This window comes from Podarcis vaucheri (genome assembly GCF_965113315.1).
Source record: "Podarcis vaucheri genome assembly, chromosome: 5".
NCBI lineage: Eukaryota > Metazoa > Chordata > Lepidosauria > Squamata > Lacertidae > Podarcis > Podarcis vaucheri.
Window position 1 is genome coordinate 56,611,077 of NC_138763.1, and position 17,502 is coordinate 56,628,578.

At 41.8% G+C, this 17,502-nt stretch overlaps 1 protein-coding gene across 10 annotated transcripts in view; it reads left to right on the forward strand.

Annotated features, from left to right (window-relative positions):
• The window catches only part of TACC2 (transforming acidic coiled-coil containing protein 2), a 154,955-nt gene that overhangs the window by 54,015 nt on the left and 83,438 nt on the right, over nt 1–17,502 (forward strand). For all 10 annotated transcript variants that reach the window (XM_082222733.1, XM_082222728.1, XM_082222732.1 and 7 more), the window contains one exon: nt 3,474–3,599. In XM_082222733.1, coding sequence (XP_082078859.1) covers nt 3,474–3,599 — 126 coding nt within the window. The remainder of the gene's footprint in view (nt 1–3,473; nt 3,600–17,502) is intronic.

Below are 17,502 nucleotides of genomic sequence, written 5' to 3' on the forward strand. Positions count from 1 at the left end.
ACTAGTTACATCATGCTGTTTAAGGGGTCCCTTTGCTTCACCCTTTGGGCAAGTGATCAAACAAACTTCCATTAACTATAGATAAAATGCTTCCCATTTTGCCTAAACCCAAGACACCATGCTTTGAAGTTGGGTTAATAACCTGGCTTGGTCTGAAGCTGTTTACTGGTTCAGACCAAGTGGGGAACTATTTTTAATGGAATACATCCTGGTTTGTTTTCCAGCTCATGTGAAGGGGTAAGCAAGAGGCTTGTTTGTAACTTGGTTTATTAATGGAGATAAGATCATCTGAACTCTCTCAGTTGGATAACACTGTCATTTCTGAAACAAAATGTCAAATACTTTAAAAAGGCTACATTGCTGGGCTCGGTAGTTTTTTTTTTCCTTGAAAGCTTTGGATTTTCAGTAATCTCTTATTTGGTAGTTATCAGAAGCTAGAGCTATCCTGCCTCAGCACATTTCACTTAAGGCTTTGAGAGCATCTCACATTTATTTTCCCTTACAACATAGGCACTCAAGCTTATTTCAGTAAAAAAAGAAGGATCTATTGATTACTTGAAGGGTAGGGATTGGGAAAAATACACTTGTTCTTTGAAATTGTTTCATGAAAATTAGAAAGTCAATATACTCAAAGTGCTCCATTTAAACATATATTTGCCTTCAGTAACTGAAGGTAAGTTATGTTTCACTTATCCTGTTATTTAATCAGCACTTCCATCTTGTGCTTATGATCTAGAGTAGTTTGGTTACATAGAATGACAGAGTCATTTTTTTTTAGAAGCATTTGCTTCTTGACTGAAAACTTTGGTTGGAATAAATATTTTATTTAGATTTATGAATAAAATAAATATTGAACCTCAAATTAATTATTTAAACACCATAAAGACAACTTCTAGGCATAAAGTTTATCTTTATGGTGTTTGGGGGATTAATATGAGTCTCAAATAAACAACTGCACCTCCAAATTTAGGAATACCTGCCTTTTGTTATTTATGAGAGTGCACAGAGTTAAGTGATATCCAGTGCAGTCATACGCAGAGCAGACTCATTGAAATTCATTGTTTTCAATGGGTCTACTCTGAGTATGCCTGCCACTGGATAGTACCCATGGTCTACCCAAGGGAACTGGCAAATTTAGTAAGGCCACTTCTGCCTTTAAAAGATTCCTAGGCAGTAGCTTGTTAGCAAATAACTTTGCTTACAGTACAGATTTAACCTTGTGATGAGCTCCCATATTTATTATTCTTATTTATTCACTCCCCTCGCCTGCTGAACATGTACTATCAAATTGGTTTGTATGTGCAATCTCAGCAGGCATGACCCAGATACCTGCAAACTGGTAAGCAGGGTGTGTGTTGTTGCTGATCAAAGCGTTACTCCGCTGATGAGCTGGTTGCAGGCTGAGCCTGCTGATCTTCTGAATGCATTTACAATGTGTGTGTTGCAGCTGTTGTCAAGCAGCTGGTTGTTAAGCTGTGAAACATTTCCCCTAAGTAGGCACACGGTCTTGAGCACAATTGGAAGTCGGTTTTTCTTTCCAAGCGTTCCCCACAATTTATATAGTAGATAGGAATGAATGTTCTAACTCACCACTTCTGGGCACTAAGGAAGCTGCCTTATATTGAGTCAGACTATTGGTTTATCCAGTGCCATTTACACTGACTGGCAGCCACAGCAGCTGTCCAGGTTTTAGACAGGGGCCATTCACAGCCTTATCTGAGGGTTGAATCTGGGACCTTCTACATGCCAAGCCAAGGCCCTTCTATGCAGCTATGGCCCTTTCCCTCTCCCTCTCCTCAAAAGTTACCTTAGAGATTGCTTTGTTTTGAAAACTCTGTTTGCTCAGTACATTTCACATCTGCGCGAGAGTTCATGGAGCTGTTTGTCAAAGCAGTTTTCAGTTAGGCATATTGTTTCTTTCAATGGAGTGGATCCAAATATTTTAAACAAATGTCAGATCTGGATAGATTTCTCAATTACATCTGTGTGAGGAAATTTCTGTTAATTTTTGGACTTGAAACACACCAGGGTTTTTGTCACTTTGTTCATGAGTTTTAAGCCAGCTGCTCGGTATTTTCAATGTCAGGGTTTAGATAAGTTGAGTATCTTCTGTTTTATGTATTAGGAAGTTGCCAGAAGTGATTTCTAAAAAGGTAAAATTCCCAAGGGATGTGAAATTTCATGCATAACATGAAGATTATGCATTTTCACCCCCCCCAAATGGCTATTACTAGTCCTCAAAGAGAGCTAGTGTGATGTCAAGGGTTGAACCTAAGAGTGGGAAGATGCAGGTTCAAGTCCCCTTGGGCCAAAATCCACATTCATTGGGGCAATTTCTTTATTAGGCCAACCAAAATATCACACGATATTCTGAAAGCTTTTTAGTTCTTGAAAACTGTTCATTGCGCTAGGTGGTCACCAGCATGATGAGAGAGCAGGAAGAGGACGAAAAAGGTTGGCTGGCGTTTAAGATATGAGGTTGCACTGAGGCCTGGCTTAGAACAAGAAGTATAACAATGACCAAATCCCCATTTCGAAAATCCAGCTATTGTTATAGGTTTTGTTCCCAGTAGGCCTTGATGCAACCTGATACGTGCACCCGGAAGGAGCTTATTTGAATGTCTGCTACTACTTCCACATTCCGTCTTAAAGCTATGACTGGATGTTGGATGCAGTCTCTGTGGCTTAAATATCAGTCAACATTTCTTCTGCTTCCTCCCTCCTTCCCTGCCTGCCCCCATGATTGCTCTGTTTAGCAACTAGCCTGGTGGAATATTCTGGAGACCTTGAAAGCTTTTACGATATTCTGTGATATTTGGGAAATTGGGCTAAAATGGCTGCTTTTACTTTTTGTGTTCCTTGGGCTAGCTGGCCTACCTCAATGCCAGTTGTGAGGATATTAGGAGGTGGGGAGTCTGTATTTTCAAGCTTTACATTTTCCCATGGTTCCTTTGCTGTTACAGGCTTTCATAGCCTGGTCTTTCTTGATCTGTTTCCCTCTATCCTCACTTCCATCAGACTCTCCTAATTAGAGGATTGAACAACGCAGCAACAGTTTTTCATTTTCCTGCAGTTAACCAAAGCTCAGGTTGTCCTTCCCTTGACTTAGGAAAGCTCACAGTTATATCTGCAACATCAGAAGACATCAAAACACTAATGTGAAATGATTCTGGTGAGCATGGTCTGTGGTGTGTGGTGGACCTGAATGACATTTCTCCAGTGCCTCCCCGCTGGTGTGGATTGTCATGCTCAGGAACTGTCTCAACCAGGAGTTTTTAGATGACTTGGAGACTCAAAACAAATAAGAAGTTTGTGAGGGAAGCAAGTAATGGTAGATAAGCCTGGGAAGGTTTCCTATTTTGGAATTGTTACTAGCTCTAATTGCCCAAAAGGTATAGTTGATAGATGCTCCTAAAAGGACTATTATTTCAGAAGGGTGGTCTTACTATTTCCCCCTGTCTTGCTTCACACAGTTCTTCTGTTCCTGACGATGCCATCAAATTGGTGCCTGATGTGGACTCATCCAAAGAGCCACTAACCACTGTTATCTCAGATGGACACAACACTGTTCTGGAGTCTGCTGAGCTGACTGCAACAAGGTAGGGCGAGAAATCACTTGCAGATATACGATTTACCACCGATTGCCATTGGGGAAGTTCCAACCGTTCAGTGGTTCCCAGTGTTACAGACAGACAATGGCCTTGTCTTATGGACTACTAAATGGTCGGAAGTGGCTATGTCTAGTCACTATGTGGTAGTCTATTTTTATTTTATTTTTTGGGAGTGGGTTGGAAATAGGGCATATATTGAATGTTCTAATTCAGTTCTGTTTGTTAGTTGGGATCCAGGCACAAAGCAATCGTGAATGTTGGGCTGTTGTCTCAGGAGGGCATTTGCCCTGAATTAGAATGAACTATCTTGGGGAATGATAGAGTTTGGCAGTAGGTAGGAAGAAGTGCCATTTGTTCATGAGTGGGAAAATGGGTGTGAATTGGCTCAATGCTTAGACCTTTTTTAAATCATACTTGGCAGCAAGTTAAGAGTACATTCAGAACCATAGCTTTTGTTGTGTTCTGCATTTCAGAGGGCTGATTACCCTTTAGAATCAAATTTCTTACAGTTGGATTACTAAACAGCCAGGCTGTGAGAGCCCAGGCTATTGGTTTGTTTGTTTTGGCTATGACTAGGTTGTCTTGTTCCACCTAATTATTATTTTTTTGATCCTGTTTATTGTTGAGTTAGCAAACTGAGAAGAAGCCACACTATCCAAAAGTGTTTATTTCTTTGTGAGGTTTCTGCGAAGCTTGCCTCACGGCATGTTCACTTACTCCCATTTTCCAGAAAGCTGCTAAAATAGTGTGCTCTTTACTGAATTAATAAAATTAGGGAGTGGTGCATTACCGAGGTACCATCAGCAGCCCAAATATGCTTATTACAACCTTAATTTCTAGACAGTAACCATGTTAATCCCTTGCAGCAAAAATGATTGAAGAGCACCTTGAAGACTAAGAAATGTATTATAGCATAAGCTGTTGTGAGCCACAGGCAGTCCATTTGATCAGATGTATAAAGGGTTCTCCTGAGTTGGAGGTACATAAATAGATGGTGGAGGGGGGTGTTCAGTTGTAAGCAGTAGGATCAGAAAGAAAAGAAATGCAGAAAAATACAGATAGTGATAATGTCCTTATTAACAGTGCCCATTCAGAAAAAACCCCAATATTCAGCAACCTAAAACAACCATTCACCAGCAATAAAAGGCCACACAATAGGGATACAGATATGGGGGCCAGAGCTTGTGATAGACCCAGATGCCAACTCTGTCCCCATATCTACTCTGGCAGTACTATGATATGATCCCCCATACAACCATCAGAGGTTCATTAATATGCTCATCTTCTAGTGTGAGATATCTATCTATCATCTATCTATCTATCTATCTATCTATCTATATCTATCTATCTATCTAGATATATAAACAACCATCATCACAGTAACATCACAGCTTTCCTCCATCGCTCTACCATTCCCAGTTTTTCCCAATGTGACCTTAAGGTGACGACCCTTGATCTAAGTAACTTTCAAAGTGAGTCTGCAGTGTTTAAATGGGTAAATTACAATCATCAAGAGGTTCAGTGCTGTCACTTGTGGGTTTAAGCAGGTACAATGTGTTTTTATCACACTGCACATGTGAACTGGCCTGTTAAGAAGAGAAGAAGGGTTTGGATTTGATATCCTGCTTTATCACTACTCTAAGGAGTCTCAAAGTGGCTAACAATCTCCTTTCCCTTCCTCCCCCACAACAAACACTCTGTGAGGTGAGTGAGGCTGAGAGACTTCAGAGAAGTGTGACTGGCCCAAGGTCACCCAGCAGCTGCATGTGGAGGAGCAGGGAAGTGAACCCAGTTCACCAGATTATGAGTCTACCACTCTTAACCACTACACCACACTGGCTCTCAGTTAGTTAGTACCAGGATGTCTGTGTTATTTTTTGTGAATGGCTAGTTGAGAAGGCAATTATCATCATCTGTACTTTTCTTTGTTTAATTTCCTTTTTAACATAAATGTTTACAGTTCCTCTGCATATGCACATATGTGTGTGTGCGTGCACAGCTGAATGAAGTAGACTGTAGTCCACAAAACTTTATGCTAGAATAATTTTTTAAGGGTGCCACAAGACTCTTGGTTGTTTTTACACCTATTTCCACATCCATACCCAAACTGGTCCACTATGTCTCCTCACCCACTCCACACTATTTGCTAAAAACCTTAGCTCATTACAGATTATACAGTATATGAGCATAGTCTCCTTCAAAGGCTCCTTCAAATGGCTAGGAACTGCTACTGTATACGCTTTAAAATATTATTGTTGCATGCATGTTGCTACAAATCTCTGAGATTTAAAGGTATTTATGTTAAGCAGAACAGCCTTGCTACTGTTTGCTGCAGCAGCCTTGCTACCAAAGAAGCAGCACGGCAGATGTTAGAAAACCTATTTGAAAGTTGCAGAAAACAGGACATCTTTCTAGCAATGCAATCTGCTGAGCCTATCGCTTCTGCAACGTGGTAGCGAGGCTTTGCCTTTGTGCAACTCAAATATACCATCTTCTAGTATACCATCTGCTCATGAGTCTCCAGGGACCATCATCTCCTGGATCATGTTTCAGTGTTGACTTCCAAGCATGTAGAAACTGTGGCTTTCAAGCATGTAGGAAAAAGAAGTGCCTTTTCACTGCCCGTGTTAGAGCATGACTGTTTACAGAGAATCTAGAATAAATTGGCTAATTTCTGTGGCTGTGCAGTTTCTGCCAATGGTTAGTTCTGGCACTTCCTAAGCTTCACCTTTAGATGGAGAAAGGAAGGTGCAGGGATAGGCAACAAGTGCAACAAGTCATGATGCTTTTTGTGTGTCTCAATAAATCTAAGTTGATAAATTCACCTCTCTTTAGACTAGTTCAGATTTTGAACATGGTGCCCTCTTGTTTGCATCAGTTCCCAGATTTATTTATTTTAGTGCTGGTCACTCTGGTCAGATGCATGATCTCTGTTGCCAGCTGGCAATGATCTATTGTGGTAAAGAAATCTCAAGTGAGTCCTGGAGGAAGCGGGCCAATTTGGGATGGGTCAGTTCCCTACTTACCCTAGTCTGTCAATCACCAATCTGAGCAATACTGGGTTTCCAGAAGGATATTTTTAAAAGCACCCTTACTAGATGGTAGACTAGATTTGTAGACAGTTATGTAAAGCTCCACATGCCCACTGATACACTTCTGCTAGATTCTCGAGTGACAGTTGTGGAACATAAAAAGAAATGAAGTGGCTGATGACTCGAAAGCTGTCGTTCTCATTCTGGAGAAATACTGAGTAACCATGCAGAAGTACAAACCAATGCTTGATCACAGGATGATTTTCCTACCAGTAAAATCACCACGTGTGAAGTGATCTTTCACAGCAATTGAAATCACAAGCTGTTTATGAATAACAGAAAATTTGCATAATTTTACTGGAATGCTGTTTTGCCACTACTGTGTTGGAAATGTTCTTGTTCCACACACTGTTTCCTTGGCATTTCTGCCTCCTGCCGGGACGTGTGCTCTTGTGCTTTTTAATTTTTAGTTTTTTAAATCTCAGGCCATCACCTTCAGCAACTTCTAATCTGTAGCTGCCTTAAAGTGAATATCTGAGTCCCCCTTTGCTCAGACATATTTTACTGTTAGGTTTGATTGCTGGCCCATAAAAGATGACCTCTAATTCTGATAGGTGGTGTGCATGTGTGTAATAATCGGGTCATTTTGTGCTAAATGTATTCCAGATGGCAGTGTGTAATAAGAGCTCAGATTCCAACCCTCCATCTGTCCAGTCAAGATATTATATCTTTGTTTTTGTGTCTCAAGGGCAACTGTCTCAAGCTCCATCCCTCTAACCCCCTAGTGATACCACAATGCTCAGCACAATATGGGGTCTCTGCATGGCAGGCCATGAAAATCTTTTTAATCTTCCAGTCTTTGACAGGGGGGAATGATGTATTCGCCCAAGTGCTGTGATGAAGAGCTTAACATTTCAGCAGAAGTTCTCAAAACTCTCTTTCCCCCGCCCTGAAATAAGTATTTTAAATCTCAAAAGCATATATTTATAAACTAAACTCTGTGCTATGGGAATATTGATTGCTTTTTGGAACAACCACCACCATGCTTGGACACAAGAATATAGGGCTAAAACTGAGGTGGGTGACTCCCGTGTTCCTTGGCTATGGCGACAGTTCCTCAGAGTGATTGCAAATGGTTGTTTTCTGCACCCCCCATTCCTTCTTTTTCTCACAGTGTTCTGAAGCAACTTGCACATAAATAAACAAACAAAAAATGATATTCTGAATTTTGGTCTGCTAGATTGGCATGAGTGGTGGGTGGGGCCCTTTTTCAACCTGAGGGAAGCATTCCCTCATGGGGCCAAATGTCATTAATGAGCAGGGTCAGAGGCAAAAGTGAGAGGACCAACATATGTGACCAGGGCCGGATTTAGGTTTGATGAGGCCCTAAGCTACTGAAGGTAATGGGGCCCTTTATATGTCCAGCTGTCCTTTGTCAACAACAGATTGTTGCTGTTTTTTGTGTTGAATATATGCTATACAGTGGTACCTCGGGTTACATATGCTTCAGGTTACATACACTTCAGGTTACACACTCCACTAAGCCAGAAATAGTGCTTCAGGTTAAGAACTTTGCTTCAGGGTAAGAACAGAAATTGTGCTTCAACGGCATGGCGGCAGCAGGAGGCCCCATTAGCTAAAGTGGTGCTTCAGGTTAAGAGCAGTTTCAGGTTAAGTACGGACCTCCGGAACGAATTAAGTACTTAACCCAAGGTACCACTGTATGGTAATTTATGGACCTAATAGGTCCATACACAACACAAAACACTGTTGCTGTATGTAGGTTTTATTTGTTTTTTATCTTATATTTTGGAAATGTACATCCAGTTTTTTCCCTTTAATTTTTTTTGGGGCCCCCCAAGAGAGTGGGGCCCTAAGCTATAGTTGTTTAGCTTATACGTAAATCTGGCACTGTATGTGACTCTTGCCTTTGTACAGTAGGCTGCATTCCAGCAATGCAAAAGCCAGACATTGGCACACCCATTTCCCCCTTCTCCAATCAGGCAAACAAGAGGCATTATCACAGTTCAGTTACACATTCCAGCCAGGCCAAAAGCACTTGAATAGGTTCAGATCCAGAAACCAGGACAAAGGTCCTGAGGCTCAAAAGAAAGGCCTGGAGGTGCTCCATTTGGCTCCCACTGTCTTGCCCTAGACTAAGTTACAGCATCCTAAGTTAAATATAGACATGGGCATAGTTATTATCCTGGGAGGACATGGAAGTTTGTGTTCTCTTTCTGGGTGGTAAACCTTTATAGGTCCAAACAGATTTAGAGGGTGTACCAATCAACTATTGAAATTAATGGACAGTACACAGTGAATTGAAGCGTGTTTCCCTGAAAATAAACCCCACCTAAACTCCCATGTCCCTTAAAAGTTCAGACCTATATGTTTCTACGCAGAAGTAAGTCAGTTCAGTGGGGCTTGCTTCCAGGAAACGGTGTCGAGATTGCAGCAGTAAATTGAGATTTCACAGTAGAGGCTGATCTCGAAGGTTAAGAGTATTCAGTTGGCAGGTGGGGGGAGGTACGTGAACACCCACATCGTATTCGCTCCCTTAGTTAAAGAAAATTGTAGTAGGCAGTTGTTGCAAAGCTGTGGTATTCTGTAGAGCAGGGGTCAGCAACCTTTTTCAACCGCGGGCCAGTCCACCGTCCCTCAGACCATGTGGTAGGCCAGACTATATTTTGAAAAAAAATATGAATGAATTCCTATGCCCCACAATTAACCCAGAGATGCATTTTAAATAAAAGGACACATTCTACTCATGAAAAAACACACCGATTCCCGGACCGTCTACGGGCTGGATTGAGAGGGCAATTGGGCCGCATCTGGCCCCCAGGCCTTATGTTGCCTACCCCCGCTGTAGAGTATAATGAGGATGTACTCCAGTTCACCTCTGAAGCTGAGGTATCCTTGAAAAGGGACAGTCTTGTATGACTCGGCATTTCTGCAAGTTCAGTATTGATTAGCCATTGTGAAGATGCACGGTAAGGCAGTGCTAGTGATGCTAAATATAAGTATCGCATTGTAGTTTCTAGATAAGAAGGCAGGCCAGCAGCCAGCAATACTTCACTGTATATGACAGTGTGATCTGGGTGGGTAGTGGGTCCCCTTTTAGCAAAAAGTCCTACATGAGCAGGGCCCAACATTTCAGGGTGGGTGTGTGTCCCCCATGTTAAGTGTTCCTTCCTATTAAGAAGACCTTTGGGTGAGCCTTTTTAGTCACGCTGCCTTATTATATGTGTGCTTTGTCTCTGTGCTAGGTTATATTCCTCTAGTGGCTTTAGAAACTATCGGCAGACCTTGTAGAAAGAGCGTCCAAGCATCTGATCCAAACCTATTTTTAAAAGGGAGAGTTGTTCTCCCACATCTGGTGCAGGTGCCCTTGGGTCCAATCCTTCTGGCAGGAGGTGTTTCACGTAATATCAGAAGTCACTGCCAAGCCAGTGAGCTCAGAGCTGGAGGTTGCATTACTGATTCTGTTCTGAGGCCAACACGAGGGATGGTGTCATAAGTATTTAATTGTACTTTTAGCAGCAATGGCACTTGTTGAAACTGTGCATCACTGGTGGACTGGTTCCCACTTCAGTATAGGGGAATGGCTGGGAAAAGTCTGGCCGTTAGTATCCTTGGAGAAGCTGATGCAACAAGAGAGGGCCATATGGAGAGCAGAATCATTTTGCCCATGTGAGGTTCCTCTTCATAGTGTATATGAATATTAGCAAATGGGGCACAGCCCACTGTAACCACAGTGGTCCTTCTGGAAGGACTTGTTCCTTAAGCCACCACAGAACTATTCCTTGAATTATTATTATTATTTATCCAACTTATACTTTGCCCTTCTTCCTAAAGGAACCTGAAGCTTTTTCCTCCTGGGAAAGTTCAATAATCAACATGGGCATACATTCAGTTTCTTCATATGCATCTTTTTGCCTTATTGAAAACAGTAAAAGTCAATTGTTAAAATGAATTCCCTAATGATGAAGGTTGTTGGCTTCAGAGATTTATTTAGCCACCCTCCATTCGAGCATGAGAGCAACTGTTGGGAAATGGTTATCATTCCTCTTTGGGCATACACTGCATTCCTTTTCCTGCCCACTCTCTCTTCGTATTAGACTGTCATCGAAGGGGGTTTCTATGGCAGTGGCAAACTGTTAGCATGAATGTGGCCAGCACTTATTTTGCATGCTTCTAAATTGGTCCCTTGATGTTTTTAAAGCAACTCAGTGGTATTTAACTGCAACAGAAGGCAATTATTAGATACAAAAATGTTTAATGGATAGAAGAACCATTCAGGCATTACGTCTTCTCAGGTTCAGAGAATGCATGAATGGGGACTTGGGTGATGTACGTAAGCCTTGCCCCCAGCAGCCCTGTCAACACAAAGGTCTAAAGTTGAATTCTAATCACTAATCACCTGTAATCCAGAAGGCAAGCTGCACTGGGGTCCCGAAGGTGGAGAGCATTTTTGGCTCTGCCCAAGTAGTGTGAGAGTGTTCTTTAAAAATTGTGTTTCATTGGTTGATGGCTTAATACTCAAGGTACAATGAATGGAACTCTAAAACTGACATCTCTAGAGATGCCCAATGAGATTATGGTTCCAATGTTCTACCCACTGATCTTGAGGGAACACTTTTGAGTATACATCTATGGCTTTGCTTACTTGGGAGTCCAACACATTGGAGTCGTTGGGGCTTAACGTCTGAATAAACACATATACGAATGGGTTGAGAGATGGTCTAATGTCTCAGTTGTCAGAATGTTGGACAGCCAAGGTGGAGGCATGGGTGCTACCTTTATAGGCACATGGGGAGTGCAAACATGATATCTGACATGATATTACTGCCTGCCCTGGCCAACTACCTCTTCCTGTTGCCTCCTATGGAGGGTGAGTAAGCAGAATTCAAGCCAGGCAAGAGAGTGGAATGAAATAAAAGGGTGCTCCTATTCTAATATTGATTCATCTCGACCCACAGACCTTAACTTTGCATGCACAGGAGGATCCAACCAAACAGCCAAGAGAGACGATTGGCACTTGGTTGGAGTTTCCATAGAAGAAAACAGGTTTGTTTCTTTTATATTGTCTATTTGTATGCTCCTTTTCCAGGGAATTGTGCCTAAATGGGCTCATAACATATCCAGTAGACAATAACAATTTGAAAATACATATTATAAACAATTAGAAATAGCAATATCAATAAGCAGATACAAAAACAACAACAACCACCCATACAACATTGTATAAAACAATACAAATAAGTTAAGGTAACAGCTTAGCCTGAATGACGTTATATAAAGCAGTTGGGTTATATGAAACAATACAATTAGCTTAACCTAATGTGAAAGCTTAAGCTGAAGGGAAGAGAGAATAATAACAGCACAAAAATAGAATAGTGGCATATAAAACATCACTACATCCTACATAACCCACCTGTTTTCTGTCTTCAGACATTCACGAACCCTGACCCACCCATCTCACACCTGGGGGAATGGAGACCTGCTCTAACTCGGAGGGGCCCACTATTATTGTGGGCTGTTACCTACAAGGTGGTACATAACTTGTCTTCCATGTTTTCCCACAAAGCAATATGCATTCATAAGCATGGTACCGGGGTGGGGGAGCACCCTCCCCCTTGTTGTAACCTTCAAATAAATATTTAAAAGGAAGTGCCCAGATCCAAATATTTGAGAATCAGTATGTAAAATAGAAAGAACGTGGAGTCCTTTAGAACCACATCACTGTTTGTTTGCACAGAAACCCTAGTCACAATGGCTCTACTCTTTGCAGGTGAGACTGATTTGACTGAGGTGGACCAGTGAACCCATAATATAGAAGTGAGATTAGAACAAGCTCATGATGCCTATATCACAAACAAATTGGTTTTAGCATGTGGAAAGCCACACTTGTTTCCTTTTTGGGAACACATTTTGCTGATCATGTTTCTCCACAAGAGTAGTTTGGAGTGATTTGTATGATGGAATGTAGAAAAACAGGGATTTGGGGGGGACATATCTGTTAGCAGGAGTCAAGACTTCACTGGAATAATTTTTCTACATTGCTTCCTGCTCAGGTGTTGTTCCAAATTACACAGAGGAGAATGATGCATTATAACCAACCCTTTGAAGTGACTCTCCTCCCCTAAATCTGCTTTCATCTAAAGTATTTTTCTTTGATGTTGAGGCTTGAAGGAGATTTCTTATAGTGATGAATCAAAAAGGCCATGTGTGGATGTTATGCATAATTGGTTGGCGCACTAGGTTTATTTCCAAAAGAGCAGCTGTGTTTAGATGTGACAGCTGCAGATTTGTATGTTTAAACCTTATTCTGTCAGAACAGCATAGAAAGTCTCTCTCTCTCTCTCTCTCTCTCTCTCTCTCTCTCTCTGTGTGTGTGTGTGTGTGTGTGTGTGTGTGGTAGGGGAAGGCTCTGGTTTAAGGAGCAACAAGGCGTACAGGTGAGGACTGGAAAGCTTTTATTTCTGCCTGTTATGTACCTCCCTGCATCTCCTTTCTCTCAGGCCATTTGCTTCCAGCCAGGGCTCTGATACCAGAAGTGAGGCTGGTTACAAATGAAGTCTTTGGAGGGGAAGGACTGTGGGGAGATAAGCCATAAGCTAGTGGTAATCCAAACACTACAATTCCCATCAACCCCAGCAGGTATGGCCAAGGGCCAGGGATGATGGGAGCTGTAGGCCTGCAGCATCTAAGAGCCCCATGTTGACTACCCCAGGTTACAGGAAAGTTATGCACAATTTCCTTTGCACTGGATGCATAGTTAAGCGCATGGATCCACTGCCATTGTGCATGGTTTGGCCCTTTGGTTGGCTGCAGCAAAAGCAGCAAATAGTCTTGTGATGCCTTAAACCCTCAACTCCCTAATCCATCTGGGCTGAGGCATAATTCTCACAGATGCAGGCTGGTGTGGTGCTTGTAATGCCCTGGTTTGATTCGGGCATTCCTGCCAATCAGCAGTCTGGTAGGGAAAGTGGGAATTGGAATTGCCCTCTTCCCTCCTCCCTCCATTGGCTGTGTGCATGTAGCCCGCCAGGCTGTGCTGTGCATGCTCTGATGCATTTACGTATCATACCTTTGGCTGGTAGTGGGGAACCTCAGGAAAGGGGTCTGAATGCAGACCTCTAGGCCTCCCTGTCTAGGGCTGGGAACTCTCCACAGCCCATAACTTTCACTGGCCCTGCTTTGCACATAGTTTCCCCCCCTGACTGGAATGTGACCTCAAATTCTCGTAATGCCTATTGCTTGTTTGGATGGAAGAGAGAGAAGTGTGGAAGGGTGTAGAAACCAGCCTACTGTACTTACATAAAATTTACATTTTTGCTCCACCCACTTTAGCATCTAGCCCAGCCCACCAGTGACAAATGGCCCTTTGAAGCTTGCTCAGAAGGGAATGTGGCCCCAGGGCACTCTAAATACCTCATATGTTGAAGGCTGGCCTTGCCCTGCTATTGCCCTCCGTGATTTTGAGAGAGAACTTCTGAAGTATGATTCGGGACCCCAGAAAATCAGGGTTCTATTATATATATGAACTGAATGGTAATTTGGAGACGGCTGCAGCAAAGCAGTCGTTTGGGTAAGTTCTGCTCTGATGCCACTGGGCCACAAAATCTCTATCTCCTTGCTCCCTTTCCAACAAATGTTTGTGTCACAGTAATCGTATTTATTGTTAATGTTCCACAACAACTTGATAGTTTACCCCATATATTTCTGCTGTTTTGGAAATTAAATACCCTATAATTAGGAAAAAAGAGAGAGGGAGAATCATTTTGTAATCTCAGCTACAGAGATCTTGACACTGGTGTTGCTGCTTTTCTGATGCCCAGCTTGTTATTCCAAAATCTGTTCCCCATCATTTAATTTTAGAAATTCATACATCTTGCCTGAAGTTGCTGTAATGTTGGTGTTATGCAGCCTGCAGTATGGCTATTTACAGTATCTTTCATGCTATTACCATATAAGGTCAGTGGAAAATTTGGCCAAGAAAAAGAAATGCCAAAGGGAACTAAGAAATAAGCAGTGGATGCAACTGTAAAGGGAATAATTGCATGTTTCTCATACGTATGGCCATGTACATTAGCTAATCATTGGGCTTGATTTCAGAAGTGGCCTCAAGGTCCTAGAAATGAATACCTTGAGAACAAATATACTAGTGGTTATGCATAAGTTCAGCAAAGGTCAGTGAGAGGAATAATGTCTTGAGTTCATTGCATTTTAGGGCCTTTCCAGATTACTGAATGGCAATTGCACAGTTTCCTCTTGCTTGCTGAGCTGGATCCAAATATTTTTATTTGAAAAGGTGCCTCTGTTTCAGAGATTCTCGTCTGGATAAAATAGGAAATTGTGGCTTCCTTCTACATGCATGAGCCTCAGGCTCATGCACCCCCCCACCTCTTCCTTATTAATGTGCAAAGCATTAAAAGCTACCCACTTTTGATTTTAAAGGAACCACAGTCTCTTACTGCAGCAAAACTCTGCTTAGCCACTTTAGATGGTGAACACACCCATGGTTTGAACCTCTCTTGTTGAAGCTAACTAGAGTTCACATGCAAGGGGGAGCTGTGGTTAGTTTAAAATTGAAAATGGGTGTTTTTAATCTCTTGTATGCCAAAAGAGACAGAGGGCTGAGCCTGTAGCATTCTGTGACTTATGTAATGTTTTCCATTACATCTGAACCAGCCCTTCCAGACATAGACCAACCACAATTTGACAGTAACTGTGGTTCAGACTTCAAAACATGTAATGGTTAGACATACTGTATAGGCAAACCATAGTTTCTGCAGTTTCTATCTCTTCCCCCCCCCCACCCGCGCTTCCTTTCCTAATAATTCCTGGATGCTCTCTTGAAGCGTGGCTTCTATGTGTGAGGCAATGTCCCCAACCATGGTTTATTGGTTAGGATATAATCTCAAACCACACTTCCTTCAAACTGTGATTTGGAAATCTGTGTCAAATTGTAGTTTCAGATGCTGATGAGGCCACTTGATTACTAGGGTTTGTCAAAATGTATCAGTTTGGAAATCATGACAGACTATAGTTTGGCCTTTGTTCTGAACCATCTCACTGTGTTGAAGTGTATCAAAGTTGTTAGTGTTGTGAAGATTTGTTTTGAGTGTCACAAGCACCTGGCTGGATAATGCCTGCAACATCACTGGTGATGAAGGATGGATATTTCCCCTACTCCATGAAACACTAGTTTGCAACCTTTTAAAAAGAATGTACACAAAATTTTATCCCTGAAACCTGTTTAGATAAACCATGCCGGCAGCACAACCTAAAGGTCCAGAATTCAAAAGGCACCTACAGGAAAGCATGCTTTGCCCACTCTGAAGAGACTTTGACTTCAGTGGTGTATAATAAGGAAATAGATTTCAGAGAAACCTTCTGTCCATTTGTCTGATGCTAAATAGCAACCTCCTGTACTTCTGCTGCCCCTGTTTTGCTATAATAGATAGCAGATCAGATAACAGGGCTATATGTGTTGTTTCCTTCTGCATATTTGACATACATGCAGAGAAGCTTTTGTTCTCTGCAGTATAATTCTGCCCTCTGGAGACTCCCTTCATTTTTTAAGAAGCAGGTTCCTAGCTCCCATGGTTGAGAGGGAGAAACTGTAGTCTTACCTCTATCATAGCCTTCCTTATAAATAAAAAAGAATGTTCCATGCTAGTTCAAAATATAAACATTCAGTGCATAGTCAGTTATGCAAAAGGGAAAAAAATGTATGCAGATATGCAAATCTGCATATGTTTTATATTTCTACTATCTGTTACAAATGACCCCTCACCATCAGGGACAATCCAGACCAGAATGCCCATATACTACGTAGATCATGGTCAATTTGCCCTTGGAGGTGGGTAGAACATTTGTGTGGCACAGGTGGTCTTGAGATGGAGAGAGCAAAACAAGCTGGGTTTTTGTTCATGGGTTGATTTATACGTGCCATATGTGCTGGTGCAGTGTTCTGAATTTTTAAAAGGAGTATGCACATTATAAACTTCACATGTCCATTCTGGAGCATAAATCATGGTACTGACAGTTTTGTGTCCTGAAAAGAATTAAATAGGCGGCTTCCCATGCCCCCCTCTCACCCCCATTTCAAATTCCTAAATGATTTGTAATGTCAGGCAAGCAAAGTTTGCCCAGACTGGCTCATTCCATTAGGCAAAACTCCTGATGGTGCCACAAACAAGGTGCCACACAATACTCTTTTTCTTCTGCTGCTGCTACTATTTCCCCTCTGGAATTTGCCCATGTTTGAATGTCATATTTGTCACAGCACATTTCTGTTCAGAGTGTTTGCTCTTAAGCTAAGTGGAAGAGGATTGTTCTGTTTACCCATTTGATGGTGGTTTCCTGTGGTTCCTTCTTTTTCTTTTTTCTTTGCTGTCGCTCAGCCTCTCACAACTGCTGCAATGACCAGACTACAAATTATCAACAGGGTGATGTTTGCTCTCTGAACAATAGAGGGCACTCCTATAACAAAAAATGCATGCACGGCGTACTCTCCACCTGTACTCACCTGTTCATTGACCTACAAATAGAGGCATTTTCACACTTTTGATACTTGCAAATTGAAGTATCAAAATACACCTATAAAGCCTCATTTGCAGGGCACTCCATTTTCTGTCTGGTACTGAAACCTGAAAAACTTTGCTTTCCCTTGTTGAAATACATATGGAATAGGGAACCATAGAACAATGCAATCCCACAGTTATTTGGAGAAGTGTTAGAAGAATTGCCATCATTTAAAATTATTCAGATGTTAGCATCTTCTTAATATAGTTGACTCTGCTCCATAAAGAATCCGTATTCATCCAAACTCTTGTTTTCTGGATATATGT